Source organism: Rutilus rutilus, assembly GCF_951802725.1.
Source record: "Rutilus rutilus genome assembly, chromosome: 22".
Classification (NCBI taxonomy): domain Eukaryota; kingdom Metazoa; phylum Chordata; class Actinopteri; order Cypriniformes; family Leuciscidae; genus Rutilus; species Rutilus rutilus.
The window spans coordinates 13,832,829-13,859,047 of NC_140227.1; the positions used below are offsets into that span (position 1 = coordinate 13,832,829).

General features: G+C 34.5%; 1 protein-coding gene across 1 annotated transcript in view; it reads left to right on the plus strand.

Moving 5' to 3' along the window:
* Positions 1–4,779: 4,779 nt before the first annotated feature.
* The window catches only part of hap1 (huntingtin associated protein 1), a gene marked incomplete at its 5' end in the record, with an annotated part of 33,319 nt that continues 11,879 nt past the window's right edge, over positions 4,780–26,219 (plus strand). Inside the window, 5 exons of the mRNA XM_084395823.1 lie at positions 4,780–4,926; positions 7,473–7,602; positions 20,289–20,301; positions 20,359–20,576; positions 21,502–21,696. Of these exons, the coding sequence (XP_084251949.1) occupies positions 4,780–4,926; positions 7,473–7,602; positions 20,289–20,301; positions 20,359–20,576; positions 21,502–21,696 (703 nt within the window). The remainder of the gene's footprint in view (positions 4,927–7,472; positions 7,603–20,288; positions 20,302–20,358; positions 20,577–21,501; positions 21,697–26,219) is intronic.

Genomic DNA, 26,219 nt, shown 5'->3' on the forward strand with positions numbered 1-26,219 from the left:
ACACCCAAACCCACACCTCCGCACTCTTACCAGCACTCACGGGACACTTTCCAACACTTTCACTCGAAATCTGATTGTTTTAGTCGCTCATCATTAGAAATATAATTAAAATGCATCACATATGAGGTTTAAACCATGCATAATATATCAACTTCAAAGTTTTTGATTGGTTTCGGTACAATTTTTTTTTTACATAAAATATTTTTAAAGTATCAGTATGTAAAAGCATGGGAAAGGATATGTAATGGTAATAAAAATGATTAATTGCAATAAAGGCTACAATAAAAGTAAAATACAATATGACTGTTTGATATGTATACTATGTAGCCTACCTACCTATATATATATATATATATATACATACATATACACATATACATATATATACATATATATATACATATATATATACATATATACACATATACATATATATATATATACATACATACATACATACATACATACATATATATAGCCTATATATATATATATATATATATATATATATACATACATACATACATATATATATATATATAGTGATTGAAGCTATGGCTGGAAGGCGTATTTGCCTCTGTCGTTTCTGGTCTGTTATCATTGATAAGTATTTGTCCGCTTTCATAATCTGTCATAAAATTCTGAGCTTCTCAAAAGCAGTGAGATCTTCTACCTGTAGGGCATATTCCCATGCACATCAGCGACAGCGGCCACACCTTAACATTATGACATACAGGGTGCTGCGTCATGACTCATGTTACTCTCAGACAATGCATTATGATGACCTGTTTGTCTAATCACCTCTTTAATACACTTATCCAATGATTTTAAAGAGCTTTTGTTCTACACTTCTCAGGCTTCAACCAATTTAATAGGTTACACGCAGTCCCCAAAAGTTAAATCAACACTTTTTATTAATATAATATAATATATTTATTTATTTATTTATTTATTTATATATAAATGTATCTCCATTTTGTTAGTTTATTAGAGTTAGGAATCAACAATATTGTATGCCCCCATCAAAGATCTCCTGAAAGACCAAACAGTCTTGAATTAACAGTAGATTTGACATGATATTTGTATTTTTGAAATATATAAGACAATGAGTGCTCGTGCAGTTCTAAATAACTAACTCAACAAATCTGTCACGCTTCAAATAAACAATTCTGGTGTTGGCTTTGAAGACTGATGCATTTGGCAATGATTTAATTGCTGTGGAGTGAGTGATTCAAATGACTGTTTACCAATGTACAAAACACAGTTTAGAGGAAAAGGAGGGGGAGTGAAATGCAAGAAAGGGGTGGAGGAGGGAGAGGGGTGTGGCTGGGACACTCCTTTGTGCTAAAATCATGACAGCTGTAAAAATAATAGAAGAAGTCAAAATCGATTGGTCACAAAAGTAGGAAGCTTAGCAAAGAACAAAAGTACATGTTGGATTAATGTAAAGTGCTTTGGATTTGAAAACCACTTCTGCTTTTTTTGACACATAACCAGGAACAAAGACGTGGAAACAAAGAGCTCATAGGGCTGCTTTCATTACTACTGATCAATACTACTGATGCTTGGGATCTATTCATGACGATTCTGAACTGGACAGTTAAAAACAATGATCTTAGAACAGAGTAAAGAAGTCAAGTCAAGTCCGCTTTGTTTAAATAACACTTTAATACTTAAAGTGAAACAAATTATTGTTTCAAAGCAGCTTTACAGGGATAAACAGGAAAATAATTATTCAATAAACGCACCATTGGTGCTCGGGCGCTAATGATTCAAACAGAGTCCAATTCTGCTATAAAGCAGCACTAAAAATACGATTTGTCATTGTTCATAGTTCAGCTGAGGTCAGTTCAGTGTTGATTCAGTTCCGTTCAATAACAAACAGCATCAAATATGAAACGAGTTCAAAGATAACAGCACTGTTAGAGAAAAGGTACAGCGCTGTCACTGGGGCAGTAAGGTACAAAAGCAAAAGGTACTAATATGTACTTTTAAAGTATACTAATATGTACCTTTAAGTACTAGTATAAGCGAGAACACACACACACACACACACACACACACACTTTTAATCTCTCTGGTTTGTGGCTGGCAGTGTTGTTTTAGTATCATTGAGATAAGATACTATTATAGTTTTTATATTTTAAATCTTTTTGAAAGGTTTTATTTTTATGTTTTCCATTTTCATTTCAGTTAAAATTTGAGTCATTTTATTGTGTGTTTTTTTGTTTTTTAAAATAGTGTTTATAGTATATAGTTTTATTCATTTTTATTTTATTTTTGTTATTTTAGTAAATCAAGTTTAAAAAAATTTAATTGTAATTGTGGTCAATATTTCAGAAAAGCCTTATAGTCTGAATGGAGGTCAGAGGTCAGCATTCCCAAGCTGCCTTTCATGCTTAGCTCAGGAAGCCAAAATAGCTCAACATGTGCAGCAGACACACACATGTTTCCGCATCCACTGCTCCATTGAATTCAGCTCGATACTCTGTAGAGAGGATCACTGAGAAAGACATTGTATTATAAACAGCCTCATTGTTTTAAAGAGAAAGAAGACATATGGACTTGGTGCTTGGAGGAACATGTTCATCCAAACCAGTGTATTTAACGCGAATGAAAGGAAGCAGTATTGTAAAGGCCATCTTTGTTAAATGATTAAGCGGTGAAGGTTTGTTTTGCAGGGGACTTCTAAAGTTGTGCAGCCAGATGCAAGAGGATTTAAAATGGTGGCAAAAAGAAAATAAATTCCTGCTTCACTTTCATTCAATTGTGAATTATGACGTTAGAAAGAGTATCGTTTTGTCGTCAACCACCATAGAAATGCAGTGCAATCCAGACTAACTTTAGCTAAATGTCTCTCACCTCTGCTGATTTGAGAGGGAATGATTGAGCCTCTTAACTGAGAAAAGTGGATTGACAAACGTTATGTAAGAAAACGCTTTGAATTTTGTACTTTATTTTAAGTCAGTTTGATTCAGTCATATTAAATACATTTTTGTGACTTTAATAGATCAGTTAATGTAGATGCTATCACAATTTCCAATGTTTTATGACTTTATATTTTTGTTATGAATGTTTTATTACTAAATTTCAAAATACCATTCAATTGTGACAATACAAGGAATGAAAGAAACAAGATCAGGATATACACACTGAGCTTGAGGGTAGGTTAATCCAAAAACACTTTATTGGTCACACAGCGGAGGCAGAAACAAACAGATATACTGGTTATGATGCATGATAATAATGAAAGTCCTTCTCTTACAGATGCTGGTTCGAGAGCGAACCGCGAAACACGAGGGAGAATTACAGGTAAGTTTGCTGCAATTCTCAGGTACGGAAGATCAGGAGATGGCAGTAATGGGTCTATTTTCTTGTTCAAGGCTAGATAGACTGAACTGAGGTGTGTGCTTATCAGATAGTGAGGTGTGTGCAGTGATATAGGAGCCGGTGACAATACAACTCAGTAAGTCAGTAAGACTTTTTAATGCTTTTAAAAGAAAGATGCTCACCAAGAGTAAAAATGCAAAAAACTTGATTAAAAATACAATTAATATTGTGAAATATAATTAAATATTTGTATTATTCATATATTTTTACTGTAGTCTTTAGTGTGACATGCATGATCCTTCAGAATTAATTAAAAAACTGTGATAGCCTACATGTTTTCAGGATTCTACCATTTTTTCTTTAAAGAATTTTGAATAAAATTTTATTTTGTAACATGCAAAAGTCTTTACTTTCACTGTTGATCAATTTAATGTATCAAAATGTAAAAATAAGGTGTAAAAATTCTATTAAAAAAAGTAGTAAGAGTATACTGATCCTAAGCAACATTTGAATGGAAGTGTATATAACAAAAAAAGCATAATAAAAAAATTAAAAGAACTGAAACATCAACTACAACAATCAAAACAAGGTTTTAGAATTCTTATTGCAGTACTGCAATGACCTGAAATGCAATTTTAATTCAATAAAATTAATAATATTTTTGAAGGCCAAACAGTAGCAATGAATACACAAACTGATAAAATGAATAGGCCTACTTTAAATGTAGACATACATAGCTTTGGATAAAACAGTCTGACAAATGCATAGATTTACTCCATAGTATAGGGTGAACTCTGGTGGGAAGACCAGGGAGTGTTGTAACACTGTCGGTTTGACAAGTCAGAAAAGAGCTGTGGTGATGTCATCAATATCATACATTCACATCTCCTTTTTGAGGTCACAGAAGTGACATGTGATGTGACCGTGAGCAACATTTTGTTTATGAAAAAAAAGAAAAAAGAAAAAGATTTTAATGAAATAAAGTGCATTTTTTATGAAGATTATTTTTTTAACCTAGCAATCATTGTATTGTAGATACAATTATTTGACCTACATAACCCAAAGTAGCCGTTTCTCTAGTTTAATTTGATGCATTGCATTCATGCTAACTCCAAACCGACATGCTAAAACAGTTAGCTATTTTATGGCTGTTTGGGGTGGGGATAGTTGTGTAACAGTTCATTAAAAATATTACAACCAACCCCTTATGAAGATTCCTATGAGTCCATCAATCACATCCTCCTTTGAAGTCACATGAGTTTTTGTTGTTATGAATTGAGGGATTTATTCGGTAAATGTGTTTTATCTTAATGCGCATGTTTTCTTACCGGATTTTTTTTTACCCTTTAACGCAGAAACCCACATAAAATTTTCAATCCACTTAAATGGATATCCTGACAGCACATCTGAGACACTGTTTTTAGATGAACAGCTGAGCATTCCTCAGTGATGGAGCGACCTCTGACGGAGCACGAGCACAGTGCGCGTTCACAGATCTTCCCACAGGCTCCTGACAGCCCGAGGCGCTTCCGACAATCTTCACCCTGGGCCAAAGACATGAGCGATACATGGACAAAGGAGGACAAACAAGATAAAGTAAGTTTCACATATTTATAAATAAACTGCCAACAGAATGAACTACTTGGCAGCTGATTCGTGAAACGAATAAGTTGGACAGAGAAGAGACTGTTCTCGTTGTTTGGCAGGGTGGGACTTTTCATCTCTACTCATGCATTTGATTACAAACATCTAGCACTACAGTTCACTTGAATGTGATGTTGTTGTAACGGTTAGGAGGAGGATTCAACGCGCCTTTGCTGTTTTAGCAGTCTAAGTTATATGTGATTTCTCCCACTCTTTTATTAAACTCTTTTATCCGTCTTCTGGACTTCCTCATTACCAAAGGTTTTAAGTTATGGACAAGAAAAAGTTGCAGTGTTTTCTGTGTCCACGCTGCGCTTTTTAATGGAGTAAACCTGTGCGGAATGGACATTAATTTCTTGCAGTTGAATTATGTGCCGGTGTCCAGACTCCACGTTCCCTATACGGTGCTGAGCCTTTTCAAAAATAATACACATTAGATTAGGTAAAAGTGTTGCTTACAGTGACGTCATTTTACTAAAATAATAAACTATTGTAGCCTACTCAAAGTATTGTAGTAAGTTATGTATTGTTTAGCGAGCAAACGTTCCCATTAAGTTTGTTTCTTGGCTATGCGAAGGTTAAGGGAACGTTCAATTTGATCATTTTGCAAACGTTATTGAAACGTTACCTTTGAGTGTTCTCTGAACATTCTGAAACAAGTAGTAGCCTAACATAAGTATGTTAGATGGACATCCAACTAACTGTTAAACCATTTCAGAATTTTTTTTTCCATGAATGATGTAGGCTATAAATTATGTTTATTAAAGACCAGATAACTTTGAAAGACCATTACTGGAAGAATGTTTGTTGCTAGAACGTTTACTGTTTGCTGGGAAGACATTAAACGACAGTGTATTTGCTCTGTGAAGCTCCTTACTCATCAACTGGAATAAAATAATAAGTGGAAATTATGAACATGAATGTGGGTGGAATCTTTTCACCTGACATATATTTCTAGGCTAATGTTTTTTATCCCTTTACACAGCGTGCTTTGTTTGAAATGGACTTTACCCTGAGTTTAGGACCTACTTCTGTGGATTTTCCCACTGAAAATGAACGACACACATCAACCGATAGATGTAGACACACCCGAACAGATTAATTGACTGGGTTTACATATCCTTTTTATGTTTGCAGACTGTAAAACGCCTTATGGCCAAAAGCCAAAATTCCAGTTTCTGGAAATCTGACACCTGGCATATGCCTGTCAGTCATAATCAAAAATGTCCCCCCATGTAAACACTTTATTCAGAATATCAACTCTTTTATCTATGAAAATGTGCACACGTACAAATGAAAGTATTATAAATATTTTTTAAAAGTCTCACAACATATATTTTGAATGAGAATTAAGTTGATTAAATCACAGTGCATAATTTGTTAATTAGCCTAGTTATTATTGCATCTTAAAGCTGCAGTCCGTAGTTTTTCCTCTTTGTCGCCATCTCTGTTCGAAATCTGCAATTGCAGTTATTCGCGGAATTATAAACTTTACGTGGGTTGTGCCCTATGGTTGTGTCTCGGCACTGCACAGCGCGGATGAATTCAATGTTTTGAGGAGAATGCGTGGCTGTCAGTCACCGTGCCGGTGTGGATACTGTCATTCGGAATCACAGATTCTACTTTTTGGAGTTATGACCAACATAATAATTTTCACCAGAAAATGTCATCTGAACAAGTAGCCTAAGTAACATCCACTTTTGTTCTGACCAACTAAGGAAAAAAAAAGCATTGCAGTAAATCGTGCTGATTAAATCCAACTATTGCCTATCATATCACGTCAAACTGTGCAAATTATACTTTGTTCTCAAATTGTTAATGTTAACAACATCAGCATTGCGTGACTACATTTAATGCCCTTCCGATATTTATCCGTGTTTTCGCATGGGCCTGGTGGCAGTCTCTTTTTTTCTGTAGCCACTCCGAAGTCCGAAGTCTTTTGCATTTCACAACCGGTGAATCTCGAGTTGTCACTGGTGATTGTCATTTGAACCTTTCTGGATCTGCCATCAAGTTTAATTATATCAAGTGCTGTGAGAAAAGGCTATAAATCTCCACCACCAACATCCTCACACACAATATAGCCTACTAGCACCAAGGAGACACCCTCTTTATGTGTACAGATGTGACGTAATGACGCAAAGACATGCTCAAATTTCCAGCGGAAATCCACCAGTACCACTGGAATTAAAAACATTATTACAAGCTTACCGTTTTGAATCGAGTTAAGGCAAGCAGATAGTTTTGAACACTGGCTGGTTATGTACTTGCTCAAAAATTTATTTGGGATAATTTTTAACCCAAAAAAGTTACGAACTGGAATAGGTTTAACCAGAAAATGGACTTTAATTGGAAAAAATGTGCTTGTAAACATGGCCATTGTTCTCTGAATGGCCCCTGAATGGATTCATTTAAATACAGCATGAGATTTATAATCAGCTCTCCAAGTCTGTCCGCACCTGTTCTCTGATTTGCTGAGTGTGGTCAGTCCTGCTCAGCTAAATAAAGCCTTTGCCATCAAATGCAAAACAGAGAACTCTGTAGTTGGTGCTCCTATTGTTCCTATTGTTGTGGAAGAGAAGGAACAGGGACACAGAGAGTGTTTCCAGGATGATGTTAAAATAAGAGGTGACTCAGAGGTAGTCTGGACTCATGGAAAACATTATATTGAGGAGAAATATGAACCGCGTTCCTGTTTTGGAGCACACAATATGCTGTGCTGTCATTATATCACGTGTGAACAATACAAAATGACTCAAAATATTTGTTATTAACTTATTTCAGAGGTTAACAACGGCCTTGAACATTTTTTCTCGCTTCTGGCTGTGTTCCAGTCAGCTGTTGTTGCGAAACACTTTAGTTTTGAATCCAATATTTTGGTTCTGAATTAAACAATTTATGAATGCAATTTGTAATAGATTTCATGAACATGATGGTAGTGTGGTAGATTTAACTATTGGCATTTTTGGTTCTTGAAAATTCTAAACTTGAAGTTTGTCCAACATACATTAGAGAAAAATTCTGTCATCACAAACACACACACACACACACACACACACACACACACACACACACACACACACACACACACACACACACACACACACACACACACACACACACACACACACACACACACACACACACACACACACACACACACACACACACACACACACACACACACACACACACCTAGACACAAAACTCACAACCAATGATCAAAATGCTAATTTTTTAAAACTCTAACCCTTTTCTCAATTGCTTGGATACAATACAATACACATAAAACTTAGATAATTTGTTCATTCACCTGTTCAATATGACACAACTTAACATCAAAGTACTACTATTTCAAAAGGCAATTCACACATTACATTTCAAATGAGTATCTATTCATTTCCTTACAATGATCTAACTATTAATTGATACAACTGCTCAAAATGATAAGTAACTGTTGCATTACTCTTAATGCATGGAAACAGACAAACAACCATCCATGTTTAAATCATGAAAGGTTCAAGATACCGAGATTCATTGTCACCAATTAGCGTGGAGAATGAACCAATTAGACTACAATATCCATGGATGTAGCCTAATATTTTATCATAATGCTTCATCAGAGGACACTGTGTCTATGGTCCCAAATACTGTACCACCTTTTCAGACTATTTACAGTATTGACAGTACTGCACTGTATAGATGGGTCAATGACGTATAAGGATTTTCAACAGGCCAATTTTAAAATACGAAAATTAACAATATATATTGCAATTGTTCAATCATTAAGAATGTTGTGTACATAAAAATTCAAATAAAAAAATTAAATTAAGTGATTTTAGTGTTTTTTTTCATCTAGATGAATTGTCCATAGGCTTAAAAAATGTCATGTGGGGCGACCGTGATTTATCTTAAAATTAATTAATTTCCTTAACATAAATGTATTTTTTTTACATGTTCTCAGTAATTAAAGTGTTTAAAAACAGAGTATTTGAATTTATTTTGAGTTTTTGTATATAATGATCTCATATTTTTGTTCTGCAATTTCAGTCGCCTTCTAAAATGCAGTTAACAGACTTATTTTTCCTGTAAATCGCATAAAACTGATAGAAATGTTTTAAAAATATAATTTACTAAAGCATACTGTATCAGTGATTCATATTTCAGCCACAGAAATAAGATATTTTATTTTAAATTTAATACAGTGATAGCTTTTATTGGTCGCACCACATGATAATTGGTCGCTCCAAATGACACGAAAATCTTATATAGTTAAAAATCTATTTAAAGAGATCAATGAACAATACATTTTATACAAAATGTTTTATTTAAACCAGATTTTATACAAATTTCACAGAATTTTCCTGAACATAAACATTTTATAAACTCACTTTTATAAAAAAAAAAATCACTTCACAAACACAAGTGCACCATTTAATTTAACTTGACTTAGAATTTCTTTCTAACAAATAATAATGTTATAGATATAAATTATTTCATAAAAGTATTGCATACAGGTAACATTTGGGGTCAATAGTTTTTTAAAAGTAATTAATACTTTATTAATCAAGGACACATTCAGTGTCACATTCAGGCGCAGGCTATAATGTTCCGAAAGATTCTATTTCAAATAAATGCTGTTCTTTTGAACTTTATATTCATCAAATAATCCTGACATATAAAATGTATCACAGTAATCCAAAATGTATCACAGTTTCCAAAAAAAATATGAACATTGATAATAATCAGAAATGTTTCTTGAGCAGCAAATCATTAGTGACCCTGGATCACAAAACCAGTCACAAGTCGCACGGGGTATTTGTGGCAATAGCCAACAATACATTGTATGGGTCAAAATTATTATTATTAATTCCAAAAAATCATTAGGATATTAAATAAAGATCATGTTTTATATTTTGTAAATGTCCTACCATAAATGTATAAACATTTATTTTTGTGAGTGAATATAGCAATATTGCAAACATAAATGGACAACCTTAAAGGCGATTTTCTCAATGTTTCGATTTTGTAGCACCCTCAGAATCTAGATTTTCAGTTGTATCGGCCAAATATTGTTCTATCTTAACAAATCATACATCAATGGAAAGCTTATTTATTCAGCTTTCATATGATGTATAAATCTCAATTGCAAAAAATTTACCCATGTGACATTGACCCATTGAGTGGTTTTGTGGTCTAGGGGTACATATTAGAATTATTTCTGAAGGATCATGTGACACTGAAGACTGGAGTAACGATGCTGAAAATTCAGCTTTGATCATAGGAATAAATTACAGTTTACTATATATTCACATAGAAAACAGCTATTTTAAACTGTAATAATATTTCACTCTTCTCCTATCAAGGTACTCTGCTCTTGCTGCAGGGTTAGAATTTTTTCGCTTGGCTGTGGCATCTGGTAAAATAGATTAAAATAGTTTAAAATAAATAAATAGGCAATAATAAATACACTACTAATAAATGCATTATTACTAAACTGAAATTACATGCTCTAATTTTTTTTTTTTTTTTTTTTTTTTCTCATATTGTACAAAGAGTAAACACAAACTGTCTGAAATCTATAAAAAAGATCCCAAATTGCATAAAAATCTATTCCAAATGATACTAAAGTAAAGTACTTTTTTTATATAAACCGTCAATTGAATATAAAAGCATAAAACTGCCAATCTAGGACATATATCGATCATGGAAAACAGTCTGCAGTGGTCGCACCACATGATATTTGGTCGCACCACATGATATTTTCAAATTCAATCATAATTTACAGGCACAGAATTGGCCACCTGAACAAAACAAGCTAGTTTGCCAAAAAAGGTCACTATGAAATTTATAATAAAAATATATATTTGTAGAAATAACTTTAATATTATTATTTTTTTGAGGTCACACCACATGACATCCAAATGTGGCAACTACATACCAACCATTACAAAGGTTTATTTTTTTTCCAATTTGAGAGAATTACAAACCTGCTTGCTGCTTCCATTGGTCCTTGGTAAATTGGTTTATAATGTAACTTACTGTGTTTGAATAGTTTTCAACATATAAGTCCCAAAATGGTAGTTCCTTGATGGTCGCACCACATGATATTTCATAAAATGGACATCATCGGACAAAGTTTGTTTGTATATTATGATGGAAATATAAATACAAATGCTTTGAATTTTTTTAAAGGATTACAAAACATTTTGGAAATCATGCCAAATAGTGCAGAAAATAAATTTGAATAAATTCAGAGTAATTTCAAAGACGTTTTCAAAACAGAAGTTATGGCCGGACGGTCGCACCACATGATGTTTTGACACTTTAAATAACAAAAAAAATTACAAATAAATAAAGGTTTTTTAAAAGTTAAAGTGAGTACATACATGGCAGAGGTACTATAAATATACAGTATCCTTTTATGCATTTAAACCCATTTTTGCCTGAAAAAATGCAACCGGACAGAAAATTTAGGCGTCACGTCATTGACCCAGATGCAGACCCTTGTAATTGCTTGTCCAATTCTGCCAAGTTGAGGAACACTGCATTTGATGTTTTACAGTACTGTCTTTTCTTTTCTATTTCATAGCTAATTATTTTTGCTTTGATTCAAAAAATGTTGTGATTGTACTGTAGTATTTTGCATCAATATATTACAAACTTTGTTCAATGATTCCACTGTGTCTGTAGTGTTCTCTCTACTACTGCAGTACTTTTACAGAGATGTATTTACTGTACATGTAGTACCGTAATGAAACCTGTATCACCTATTTTGTTCTACAATATTTAATGATTGTACGAACAATGACACAGTGAAACTATCGGTTGCTTGTGTGTGGGTGATCTATAGTTATGTTTCAATGGTATTTCACGGTAAATTCGTTTTTTGAACCAATGATTGTGCAAGTGCAAGATTTCTTTAAAGATGTGAATGCACAATGCAATGTTTTGAACATTAGACAGCCTGTGTTACAAGTGATAACCGTTTTGAGTTTTGTGTCTTAGAGTTTTGACATCAAGGTTCTGAAAATAGTAGCAAAGTGATTGTAAAAAACTGTAGTAAAAATTGACATTAACATTAACAAAGATTAAGAAATACTGTATAAGTGCAGTTCATGCTAAATAATGTAGTTAAATGAACCTTATTGTAAAGTGTTACCACCTTAATTTGAATAATCAGTCACTGTCAGTGTATCCCTGACACTACAATACACAAAACAATACACTATATTTATAAAAGAAACAAAACAAAAAAATTATTTTGGCAATTCCAAAATGTAAAAAAAAAAATTTTTATGATGGATTATTCATAATTTAAAATGGAATGGGCGTACACCCCATAGTTCAATGCGAGTATACGGTTATGATTATGAGCTTAATCACATTAGTTTGATCAAAGTATTGCGTTTACATGAGGTAAAGTTTAATCGCAATATTGCCAAAATCCTATTATAATCGCATTATGAGGGTGCATGTAAGCGCAGTGTCAATGATTATAATGGGTGGGCGGGGCCTATGGTGTGATGATGTAAAAACTATTCCTCAATGTCTTGCTCTGGACACAGTCATATGCAAATGTCCTTGCCTGTGTGATGTCACAAACCCCACAATATCCAAATGAGTTGTTTTTGGAGCTTGATTAAACAAATGCTCTGTCTATAATGTTTTAACCTATGAAACTTGCAGGATGTTTTAATGGTACAAAGACTGCTTATATGTCAAAAGATCAAGGCAAATTTGATTTCTCATGTCATGACTCCGTTAAGTTTAAATTAAAAAACAACCCCTGTAACATAAAACTGGCAGAAGCCGAAGATTCTGTTATGCAAGTGTCAGCCGTATCATGACACTTATCAGTCGTGACTAGAAATCACTGACGCATATAAATGAGTGATTCAGTCATCAGTGAGTAATATCGTTAAATTAATAAAACATTGCCATTTAATAATCAAAGGTGTCCACAAATCATTCATGAGTGTAAAATGAATGATTAGGTTAAATGAATCAGTAAATCTGTTGGTTCCATGAATTGATGAATTGAGCCATTTGATTAAATTGACCTGGCAGTGGTGAAACTGCTTTTAGCTGTATGAGCTGCAGAGCGCCGGCTCACAGATTGCCTCTCTTTATTCTCTCTCTCTTTTGCTCCCACCCACTCCTCTTACTCCACCCTCCCTATCGCTCCGTTCTACTCTTCTCAGTGCACAGGCCAGTCGATAGAGTGAGCAGAACAAGACAGGGCAACCTTGAGCAGGTGTAAAGGACAATTTCAAGCTCCTGTGTGCGACCTCTCGTCTGTCTCCCCGGCTCTGCTTTCACCCAATGCAGAGATCATCTATCAGGTGCTGTAAGTAGCTCTAGACTTCTTTTATGTGTCTTACTCGCAGTTTTAGCTACAGCTGTTCCGTACACCCTATTACGGGACCATCAGTTGTGCTTCAATCTGCTGCTGTTACTGTAGATGTTCATGGGACATGTCACAGATGGACATGACATCTTTGGTTTCCTACGTTGTTAGAGAGACTATAGAAACCCTAAATTGAAAAGAGACCAGATGTGAGTGTGTTGTACTCTGGTGTTTAACTGATATCAGTCCTGCTGTGAAATGTGATATATCTGCAGTTTGTTTACAGGCCACTTAGGCACTGTTGAGTTTTTGTGTTTCAATTATACAAGATCACGACTGTTATTAATAAAACTACAAAAAAGACATTACAATACATACAATACACATATCATTACAAAGATGTAATTGCCTATTTAAGGACTTCTAAATACCATATAACATAATATATAATATACAGGCCTAGCTCTTAAGGGATTTGCATGTTGTCATGCCACAACATTGCTCAATGTGTAATGAAGGAGGTTAGCATGACATTTTTTTTTAAAACAAATATATTCAGAGGACTGTGATCTAAAGATACTTCAAGTAGCATTTTAGAAATTTTGTCTTTTTTTCTTAAAGGGATAGTTTCATAGTCATAACCTCATGTTGTTTCTATCTGTATGAGTCTCTTTCTCCCACAAAAGAAGATATTTTGAAGGCTATTGTTAACAAAACAGTATTGGTGCCCATTGATTTCCATTGAATGAATGAAAAAACACATCTCAAAATATCTTCTTTTATGTTCTACAGAAGAAAGTAAGTCATATAGTTTTGGAATGACATGAGGGTGAGTAAATTATGACAGATTTTTGACAATCAAGCGATTGACAATCCCTGACAGCGTAAAAAATTTGTTTCAACAAAATATTAAGCAGCACAAATGTTTTACATTGATAACAATAAGAAATAATTTATGAGCACCAAATCAGCATAGTAGATTTCTGAATGATCATGTGACTGAAGACGATGCTGAAAATTCAGCTTTGCCGTCATAGGAATAAATTACATTTTAAAATATATTAAAATAGAAAATAGTTATTTTAAATTGTAATAATATTTCACCATATTACTGTTTTTAATGTATGTTTGATCAAATATATGCAGCCTTTTTGAGCATAAGAGACGTCTTTCAAAAACATAAAAAAATCTTACTGACCCTAATCATTTAAACAGGTTAAAGATGTATTATTTGATAAAGAAGTGAGACATTGCTGTAGAAGTTACTGAAGTTTCTTTATCCAGTATAGCTTCTTTTGGCCAAATGCACCGAAAACCGAAGTTATCTGGGATATTATATTTGTTTCTCTTTTGTTTTTGCTTGTAGGCAACAGTAAGGGACATTGCAGCAGATCAGATGATCACCTTTATATGCACTGATGTCATTTGATATATGAGCATAACTTGACTTGACCTCTTAATCTTAGATCCCTGCCCAGCTTACCAGCACACATCACGTGCTACTGTATGATTGTTGACATCTTCTCTCATATTCCAGGTCTCATAAAACTACATCATCTTTGAGGAAAAATGTTTCAAGGAACTTTTCATTTGCAGAGGTCAGAAAAGTGCATCAGTCCAACAGTTAGGATTTTTTTTTATTATTCATGTCCTCAGGTTAACGTGTAACACGCACCCAGTCCACTCTTTGTTCAGTATGATTTACATTCAGGTGAAAACCTGAACAAACCACCTGTCAGAGAGAAAGGGAGGGGCTAGACAGATAGAGGTGATGATGTCATATTTATGACTCTGAGCCATTTAGTCTTTAGCTGGAGTTCAGAGCTGTGTGCAGAGTCAGTGTTCGGTTTCAAGCATTTTTGGATTCACATTGTCCCTGTAAATATTTAATGAACTTTATTGTTGTCGTAAAGTCTCATATGGCCATTTAATATATATATTAAAACAGTTTTAATTGAACCATTTTATCTGCAGAGCCTTAAAGGAACAGTTTAAAGGAAGAATTATGTCATTATTTGCTCGTGTTTTTATCTTTCCAAACCTATATTCTGCAGTGTTGGGGGTACAAGTAATGCAAGTTACGTAATCAGATTACTTTTTGCAAGTAGCTAGTATTAGTTTTAAATTTATAACAAAATATCTGAGTTACTTTATTTCAAATAAGTAATGCAAGTTACTTTGTTTTCTCATTAATTGACTGGTACCTCTCCAGTCCCCATGAGAAATAGGGAGTAAGTGCATGTAAACATGATGGTTTTTGTAGTTCTAGACTAAAGGTGAGCATGCATTTACTCATCTGACTTGCACAAAAACAGATTCAGTGTCGCTTAAAATGAATAAAAACAGTGATGTGCTATTGCTAACTTCGAATATTACGCAAACCTGCAATAATTAAACATGTTAAATTACACAAATATACTTTATGTATTTCATCTCACTTTATTAATCAATGTCTTTGTTGCTGAACTGCGATGATCCAATTCAGCCATAAGCAAAAATGACTTTAGATTAATTTTTTTTTTTTTTATTGCATAAGTAAGAGTGTTAAACTTTCTTCTTCTGCGTCCTATTCTTCTGCAATCCAGAATGGCAGCACAGCAGAAAGATTTCTTTCAGCTGCTCCTTCTACTGTACAGGCGCAAATTTGCATGTGGTTTGAAACAACAGAAGATATCAGCATTTTCATATTTTTAAGCTAAATCGTGTAATTTTGAAACTACCAAAATATAATAATAATGCAAAACAGGTTTCCACAACAGTGCTTATTTCAACTGCATATTGCATCATCAAAGTTTTATTTACTGTACATTGTTTGTACTTTTATGATTTATTTGTCCTTTTAAGTCTGAGAGAGTGGGTGCAGGATGGCTCGTAGGCAATGGTGATTGTTTGTATAGTCGGCACACATGATCAGATAGAGCAGTGATAGGAGAAACTTATCTATCACCTGTTAGGCAGAGACAGAGTTCTTCCCTTAGATCTCTTTTAGAAACACCTGATCTTGCTGTTGAGAGCCAACATCATGACTACATGACCTCAGAGTGTACAGACGTGTTTGAAAAATGAATTTAGCAGTTCTTATTTAAAGATTATGAATCATCAGGCAGAAGGTAATGGATTATTCCTCATACATTTTCAATTTTCTGCATCTCTGCATGATGAAAGTGTAGTTTTTGAAGGACATATATCCTCCAAAATTGTTATTTAATCTGATTTTGATTGTGCAGAGCAGACTGCCTTATTGCACTCATTTATATCAGTATCCAACCACACCTTTGTTGGTCTGAACTTTCATGGTTTATTGCCGGCTGCTATCAAGCTACCTGATCTGACTGAGGAAAATTAGAGGAAAGGATTCTTGTAACTGACAGTAATTTACAGAAAATTAGCATGTGCTTCCTTGTTTTCTTTGCTCTGATTGTTCTAGAGATGTGAATCTTTCTGTTCACTGATAGACTATATCAGCCAGGCTGGTTAATTTATGGATATTTGACCATTTTGAGATGTTTGGCATTAGACAATTCGCATCAGGATATTGCCAAGAGAGTTAGTTCTCCTTATTGTCACTTCCAAAATCTATCAATGGGCTTTTCAATTCATAAATCACATGCAGTTTTCAAATATTTGTATCTGCCTTAGCAGCTGTTGCCATCTGCCATATTGCCAGATGAGTTTAGCTCTTTTCTCATGCAAGTTTTCAGTTTTGTGCAGCTGATTAATTTAAATAAGAATTTTATTAAAAAATACAGTAAATCATTATTGTCAAGGCACTAATAATACTGGCACAAGGTTTTTTTTATATGTTATTATGCAGTATATGTTATTTGATTTCAATTTCTTTATTTTTTCAAAAGTCTTTTTAAATGTATATGCCTCATTTTCTATCATTAAGTTGCGTTATTTTAATACTGGCATTATATAAAGTTTCTGCCACCTCAAGATATTTTGGCATTGGTCATTTGGTCAACTAATATATTTGATCAAGGTGAGAAAGAATAGGACAATTACATTAACCTTGAAAATTTTTTTCAAATTATGATTTTCATATATTGACCTGCATGTATATGCCTCAACTGGCTGATTCTCATTTAGCAGTTTGTAGGAAGTTGTTTGATTTTTGCATAGCACTTATTTTGATGGAAATACATTTTGTATGGAAAGTTACAGTTAAAGTATGTCCTGTAGCAAAGAAAAGATTGAGCTAAATTTTTTAATAGTGATTATCCTTGTAATAATTGTTTATCTCAGGACTAATTCTTTGTGACTTTTATGATAATGTGTTCTTTGTGTTGTTTACAATGTGATTTATACTAGAATATTAAGAGTGAGACTGTAGGGACACATGTAAACAAACTTTGGCAATGTTGTAAGTTAACTTAATCATTGGTGTTCAGTGGAAATGGAACACTGTATATTTGTATATATCTGTATATTAGACGTCCGTGTGTACGTGTTTGCATGAGTCCTTAATTGCCCATAAAAGCCGACTGACAGATGCATCATGTGACCAAGCCGCACGTTCACAGTCCTCAGGTCTCCTAGGAAACGGTCGGTTCAGAGTACACGCTGCTTTCAGCCAAACACATGCTTTATGAACATTGAACTTGCCCCTCCCCCTAACTTAAGCCGTAATTCAAGTGTGTCCGTTCTGATAGGCTGAAAAAAGACTTTCTTTGTTCCTCCTCTCTCTGCCTCTCCCACTTTCTCTGGTTTTATCACGCTTTTCTCTCTTTTGGCCTCTGAGAAGAGGAGAGCCCTAGAGACTATGTGAAAGGACACACGTAGGCACCTCCAGCAGGAGTTTGGTTGGCAATGAGTCGGGTTTTGTGTACAGTCACCTTGAGGTTGTCCGTAATCTCTGGCTAAAAGTGAGAGTGACTTAAAACCTTGGTCAATATTTAAAAATCAACAACAAATATAGTGTCCAAATTTGTTTTGGAATGCAAAGTTTGTATAGAGCTCTGAAGTGATGATGTATTTTTGTAGGCCAACCCTGGTTCCTTTGATAAAAATCCTATGGGACTTTCCATTGGATTTTGGGTTATTGCAGAAAATAAGCTCAGTTACTGTTTATCATTCTTACATGTTTTGTTCTTGACGATGAGCTTCACAAATTAACACAACTTTTATGAATATTGAGGTCTAAATACAATTGCCAGAAGTAAAAAGCTAAATGTAGACTATAAACAAACTTCACCATGGTGACTTCAACATGAATCTTCAGACAACTCTTTCAGTCTTTATTTAAAAAAATATTTTCTCTGAAAGTTTAAGTTAGAATAGTTTGCCAGAGTGTAATTATAACAACGAGGCTGTGAAAGTGAACTAGGAGTAATTGAGTTTACCTTTTCGGCATGATGATGTTTATTGTCCCAGACAATCTGTAGCCCCATTTAGCCACTTGTTAGCAACAGGCTACAGGGGATGATGTATTTTGTGTCGTAGAATAAAACGTGAAAATATCTTGAGCTTGTGTTAACCACAGACTTTATTACAAGCATTTAAGCTAAAATGCATTCAAAAAACCCATTGACTTCAGGACGATAGAACTGAAAATACTAAAATGGTAAATGGTTTTGGTCTACAAAAATGCGTCATTTATTTTAATGGGGCATTTATAATATTGACACAAGATACCTAGAGAGCTTATAAGCGGTATTATAATTGTTGTTCTTGTATCTCTTAGAAATATTTTTGAATACTTTTATTCAACAAGGAGCCATTCAATTGATCAAGAGACAGTAAAGCTATTTTATAATGTTAAAAAACATTTCTATTTCAGATAAATTCTGTTCTTTTGAACTTTCTATATATTAAAGAATCGTGGAAAAAAAAATTAAGCAGCACAACAGTTTTCAACATTGATAATAATAAGAAATGTTTCTTGAGGATCAATTCAGCATATTTGAATTATTTCTGAAGGATCATGCGACTCTGAAGACTGGAGTAATGGAGTAAAACCTGTTTTTACTGTATTTTAGATCAAATAATGTTGCTTTGGTAAGCATATTCAGTTTTGTGTTAAATATCTTACATTTCTGGAGTCAACATTTGTTGCACTGGTTGCTTTGTGGGATACAGTATTGTGTAGACTGTGCAATGTGCACAATTTTGTCATCTGGGTTTTCTATGCATATAGAAAATGTGCATACTGTGTATAGTATGCATAATATATAATAAATGCATGTGTACAGCGTACAGTAGTATGTTAGAATGCTGTTCTGATTCAGTTGTAAGCACTTTTAAATGAGGCTTCTCTGTTTTCATTCATTGTTAGAAGTGTTTGTTCAGATCTGATTTTTTTGTTTTACTTAATTTCTTTGCAGAAAAGGGTCAGATAAAAATGCTTGGCTTATTGCACAATTAAATAAAAAAATATTGTATGTTAGGATACATTTTGCTAAAAATCTGTTCACTGTTCACAAATATCTCCAATTCATTCCTACATTCCTATTGGATGTTATGTAAAGCTTGTCTGATAAAACAACAGTAACAAAGAAGGCAGAGCTTAACTGTTGGAGGAGTGTTGTTAGTTCAATCATATTTTAGCATTGTCATAAGCTCATAACACATCCTTTACTAAAATTCCTGATTAAACATGATAAATTCTCACCACAGGGTAGTTGTTTCAGAATGTCATGACTCAAAAAAGCTGAATTATTTATAAGTGTGTCATGTCATTTGATATTGGATCTGATAGACATTTTCACTGGAAGATATCAAGCTGAAAGTAACACTACTGTCCTTACGTGAGGGCCTATCAAGTTTCACATCAGTAGCACAATACAATCAATGGCCTGCTTTCAATGAACACGATCTGTGCCCTGAGCATCATTGTTTTCATACGCATTTTTCATTTAACTAGATACTGATGGGGGAGTCTTTAATACACAAAAAGCTCTTTTCTTATAATCAGGTTGTTAATATCAGTGTACATTTCTCTCTTTCTGTCTGTCTCCACCAGGTCACATGAGGACGTGTGCTTCCACACCCATTCTCTGATCCAGGAGAGGCAGCACATCATTCTGTTGAAGGCCTCAAGCACCCATCACCCTGAACCCCAGCAGGCCTGTCACACTGTCTCACTGTTCTCCTCCTCAGCCCTCCCTGGAGCCCACAGGGCCCCTCGCCCTCCATGGAGAGCAGGGAGAGGGATGCGGGACCCTCGCCCAGGAGATCGGCCTCACTCCTGGGAACTTGAGGGAGGATCCACTGCCAGCACAAGGCTTCCATGATGTCTCAACTCTCACAGGTACAGGAAGGGGTTTTGTTGGTGTGCGATTGTTCCCAGGTTGCATCTGTTTGCTGTAGCGCCAACTATATGCTAATGTACGTTTAGCAGATACACTACCGTTTAACTGTTTGGGGAACAATACTTTTATTCAGCAAGGACCCATGAAATTGATCAAAAGTGATAGTAAAGCTATTTATAATGTTACAAAACATTTCTGTTTCAAACAAATGTTTTTTTTTTAAACTTTCTTTACATTACAAAAAAGAAAATTAAGCAGCACAACGTTTTCAATGTTGATAATGATAAGAAATCTTGAGCATCAAATCAGACAAAAGCAGGAAAAATGCCGACAAAGGCAGGAAAGGTGGTACAAACCATAGTGACTAAGGAAGTACCTATATGTGCTGCTTTCTAATTATGGACTATTCTTAAAGCTCAAGAGTGTTTGCTGTAGCTTTATAATTAGATTTAAGCCGCTATAAGTAATGTAGACCTAATATTTTTGATTGACTAATAATATATAACTCTTGCTTTTTTTGACTTGGAAAGACAGCACATCATGCTGGAGTTGTTTTGGCCTCTTTTGCAGCTCAGATGTTTTCATGTCCACACTGTAATTTTAAATTTAATTTATCAATCTGTAGCCTATTTTTTTCATTCCATCAATTAATACAATCTTCTAAATGATTTAACGTACATTTACCTTAAAGGTATAGTGGAGGATCTTTCCGAATTTTAGATAAGACCCGCCCTCTCCACTTTTTGAAAAGTTTGATTGATTCACCAGAATGATTGACAATTAGGAGGACCAATAGTATAGGTGATCCACCCGGAAGTAAAAAATCCTCCGCTATACCTTTAAATAATTAGATATTCTCAGATCAACTTATTAAATGAACATTAGAGTTGTGAAAGGAAATGGTTGTCTTTCTGTTCATCACAGATCTGTGCTCCAGTGTGGATCTGCCAGAGGTGGAGATCGTCAGCTTGCTTACAGAAGAATTGCCCAAATACACTCTGCGGGCAGACCACGTGTATGGGTACGAGCATGACGACTGGCTGCACACACCTCTGCTGCCACCAGAGGCCGCTCTTGTTCTTACACAGGAGCAGATCGATGAGACACTCAAGTACTTCTGTGAGTCCACACCTTTCTCCCATAATATAGCCAACTGCCAGTGCTGGTTCTAGACTTCTGGAACTGTCAATGCGTTCATAAAAACCCCAAAATGACCCCCAACCCCTTAATCTGTTCTTTCAGAGCAGTTTCACTGTCAATAAACATACAGTGAGTTTAAACAGTCAGTAATAATACTATCAAAATAAAATGATAAACAATAGGATAAGTAAAATTGAAAAACGATACTAATGAAATTGAACAATTTAGCCTACTACTAATAAAAGCCTATACAGAAATTAAAAAAAGTAATCAAATTAAAAAAAAAAAATCTCTGCATAGTCTTATATTGGCTATTCTAAATTAAATATACATTTAGTTTTATTAAAGTTATTCAGTGAAGAGCAGTGAATTATTCTCTCATTTTCTTTTGTTGTTTGATTAACTTTAAATGACACAGACAACAGGTTTATTAGGCTGCTGTCACTTAAAGACCAAATGCACAGATCTAATATACTGAGTGATAAGCATTTGATTAGTTTCCCAACTGTTTATGTTCACTTAAGACATAACTGGCTGTGTTTAAGTGAAACCTCTCCAAGACAGGCATTTTGACATAATTGTTGTGTGTATTTGTCATTTAAGCACACACCCAAAGCCCAAAGAAGCCTGTACTTTTCCGTGTTTTGCTCCATCTCGCCACCTAAGGAACAGCATTTCTTTCGCAGCTCAATATGCTTTTAGCTTTACTTTTTTTAGTATTGCGCACGTCTGGCAGGAGACTGTATATTACGACAGTCATGTTACAGTACATGATTTGACTGATTTTGATGTTATGTACTAGAAAGGGCGTCAGCGTCCCGCTTTAAAGGAAAGGAATGGAATGCGGCATCATGTTTTCATAATCATTAGAATTCAAAACCATAATTTTGGTGGTTCGGGGGCCCTACGCAACTTGCATACTTTGGCACTGCCTACTTCTTTTCCATTTCTGGTAAATACAACCACTTTTAAAATTTTTTTAAGAAAACTTGGGAGTGAAAAGAAAACAGGGAATAAGAGATAGTTCGCCCCCCCAAAAAAATTCAGCATCATTTACTCACCTCATGTATGTCATCACAATTGATGATTTCAGTCATGCATTTTGGCTGTAGTGCAATGACAAATGAAAGATAGTTATTTAATTTGGGAAACAACATGTTGTCTTTATAATATCGTATACAATGATATATTAAAATGTATGCCAGTACGTAAGCTTACTGTACCAATTACAGGCTCTAGTGCCACTGTTGACCCTGCCAAAGCAATACTGTAATCCCAGCCACATCCCTTCCTCTTGGAGCACAGATGCAAATGCCATCAAGAGGATTAGCTCCTTACTGCTTAAGGATAATGAGACATTCTGCTGTTCTCAGTGGCTTCTTTCTCTATGGCCTGGCAAACTGTCAGGCGCTCTGACGTTACACCAGAACTGCAGTATCTATCTGCTGACAGACAGGCGTTCTTTGAGATTTAATGGGATTAAAAAAAAAAACATTATTTTGTTTCATGGTTGTGATATACAGTACATTCATTAAATTAATTGTGTGGCATCATAAAAAATCTGTGATAGACCACACATACCTGCTGGACTACCGTTCTAAAATTTGGGATCAGTTTTTTTAATTTATGAAATGAATACGTTATAAAGAAATGTATACTTTTATTTAGCAAGGACACATTCAACTGATCAAAAGTGACAGTAAAGACGTTATAGTGTTACATATTGTGAAAAGAGCTAGACAAACAAAATTTAATTGAATCGATTGCTATTTAAAATAATTGGTTCTTCTGAACTTTCTATTCATCCAAGAATCCTAAAAAAAGTGTCACAGTTTCCAAAACTGATAATAATGTTTGTTGAGCACTAAATCATCATATTAGAATGATTTTGTGAAGGATCATGTGACTCTGAAGACTGGAGTAATGATGCTGAAAATTCAGCTTTGCATCACAGGAATAAAATATTTTAACATTTTAAAATATATTAAAATAGAAAAAAGTTATTTTAAATAGTAATAATATTTAACAATATTGATGTTTTTACTGTATTCTTGATCAAATAAATACAGCCTTGCCTAAATCTTACTGACCCCAAAGTTTTGAACTGTACTCTGTAAAAAATGATATGATCAACACGTTTTTTACATTTTGTTTTTACATTGCTTTTACTCATCAAAATAAGTTAAGCAATTTTTTGTATTGCTTTTTTTTAGTAAGTCAGTTTAATGTAATTTAAGTTGAAATGACTTAAACATCTAAGCTGATTGTACTTAAAAAATTGAAGGTAGCAATTTGTTTTACAGTGTAGTGTTTATTTTACCGATTTAAAATGATGGAAAAGGAAACAGGTTGCTCTGATGGACTTGCTGCTAATTTAGCTCTAATCCGTTTGGCATTGAAACGTGTTCTCATACCTGCCTGCAGTGCACTGATCTCTTTACGCGGGCTGTAGCCCAAACACAGCTGTTATTTCTAGCCTAATTATCTAAACACGTTCACTTCAAGCCTGTATTCTATTAGAGATTTAAATTTTGTTATTTATAATCTTTCTTTTTTCACTGTATTTGCCATTTTGCTATGGTTATCATTTCACTGAAGGCAGATTAGGGATATTCATGGTACTGTAAATGATTGGCTTGGCAGAAATGAATGACCTTAGACACCTGTGTTTCATTCTGAGCTAGAAAGCCATCTAGCCTCAGACAAAATGTAAAATTAGAAAATAGATTTTTGTCTTATCAAGTGTGTTTCACTAACATCTGATAAGAGGACAGTAGATTTGACTTAGGAAGTAGTTATTTATTTTTCATATTTTTCACATATTTCTTATTTCTCCCAAAATTGATTCGGTTATAGGCCTATTACTTAAATTAGAATCTGTTTGCTTTTGTCAAGTCTGGAAACTGTTGCGTGTTTAGTTGCACCAGGTTGATTAATTATAAATGAACATGTGGTAGATATAGCACAAATAGGAAATGGTTATTTTTTCCTATAGTGGTGATCTTGGTGAAGTTTCCTCACAATGTGTTGTCTTTTTGAACTCTCACTGGTAGAAGAACCAGTGTTTTGTTGGTCAGATTTTAAGTGCATCATGCCATGTGGTGACCTGCAATCCACTGACCACAATGAAAAATTGACACGGGTGTTGTTTAATATTTGATAGAGCCCTTCAGAATTTGTCTAGAAAGCAATTTTGGCCCAGATTCTTTTAGCATGTCTGAAGGAGAAAGAGTAAAGGCGAAGGATATACAGTGTTGAATTCGATACCATGTTTTCACATCGCCATTGTCATTTGGCATTCAACAGTGGTAGGATGGCTTGAATGCTAAATGGATTGTTTTGGACTCAAACATAGACTAAAAACATTTTACTCTAAGATTCAGATGGCTGTAGTTTTAGCTGCATACACACACTCCTCCTGGAAATGCTGTGTTATTTTAATATTATTGATATACTATTATAGTTTTTATTAAAGGAACACGCCAACTTTTTGGGACTTTAGCTTATTCACCGTATCCCCCAGAGTTAGATAAGTCCATACATACCCTTCTCATCTCCGTGCGTGCCATAACTCTGTCTGACGCACCCACCTTAAGCCTAGCATAGCACAAAGACTGGAGGCAAACGGCTCCAGCTAGCATACTGCTCCTTTGTATAATCACAGCGTGTACAAATAACAAGGTCACATGAGACACAGTCATCTTCTAACCGGATAAATACTGGGAACTATATTCTCAGAAGGCGAAGCACTGCTACCTGGGCGGAGCGATTTGCTCCTGAGAAGCCCCGTCAGTGAGGAGCAGAGAGTTCGCTCAGAATTGGAGTAAATATCTCCGCAGAAGTAGCAGTGCTTCGCCTATAGTATATATATATAGAATATAGTTCCCAGTACGTATACGGTTAGAAGGTGTCTCATGTGACCTTGTTATTTGTGCACGCTGTGACTATACAAATCACAACACAAATGTTGGTGTTATTTTGTCACTTATTGGGAGCAGTATGCTAGCTGGAGCCATTTACCTCCAGTCTTTGTGCTAAGATAGGCTAGCGGTGGGTGCGTCAGACAGAGTTACGGCACGCACGGAGATGAGAAGGGTATGTATGGACTTATCTAACTCTGGGGGATACGGTGAATAAGCTAAAGTCCCAAAAAAATCAGCGTGTTCCTTTAATATTTTTAATTTTTATATTTAAAACTTTTATTTTTGTATTTTTATTTTTCATTTTTATGTGCTTGTCATTTTTTATTATTATTTTAAAATATTTCTACAGAGCTTATAGGGATTGTTAACCCAAAAATGAAAATTCTGTCATCATTTACTCACCCTCATGTTGTTCCAAATCTGTATGAGTTTCTTTCTTCTGCTGAACACAAAAGAAGATATTTTGAAGAATGTTGGTAACCAGACAGTTGATGGACCCCATTGACTTCCATAGTATTTTTTTTTTTCCTACTATGGAAGTCAATGGCTATCGTCAACTGTCTGGTTACCAACATTCTT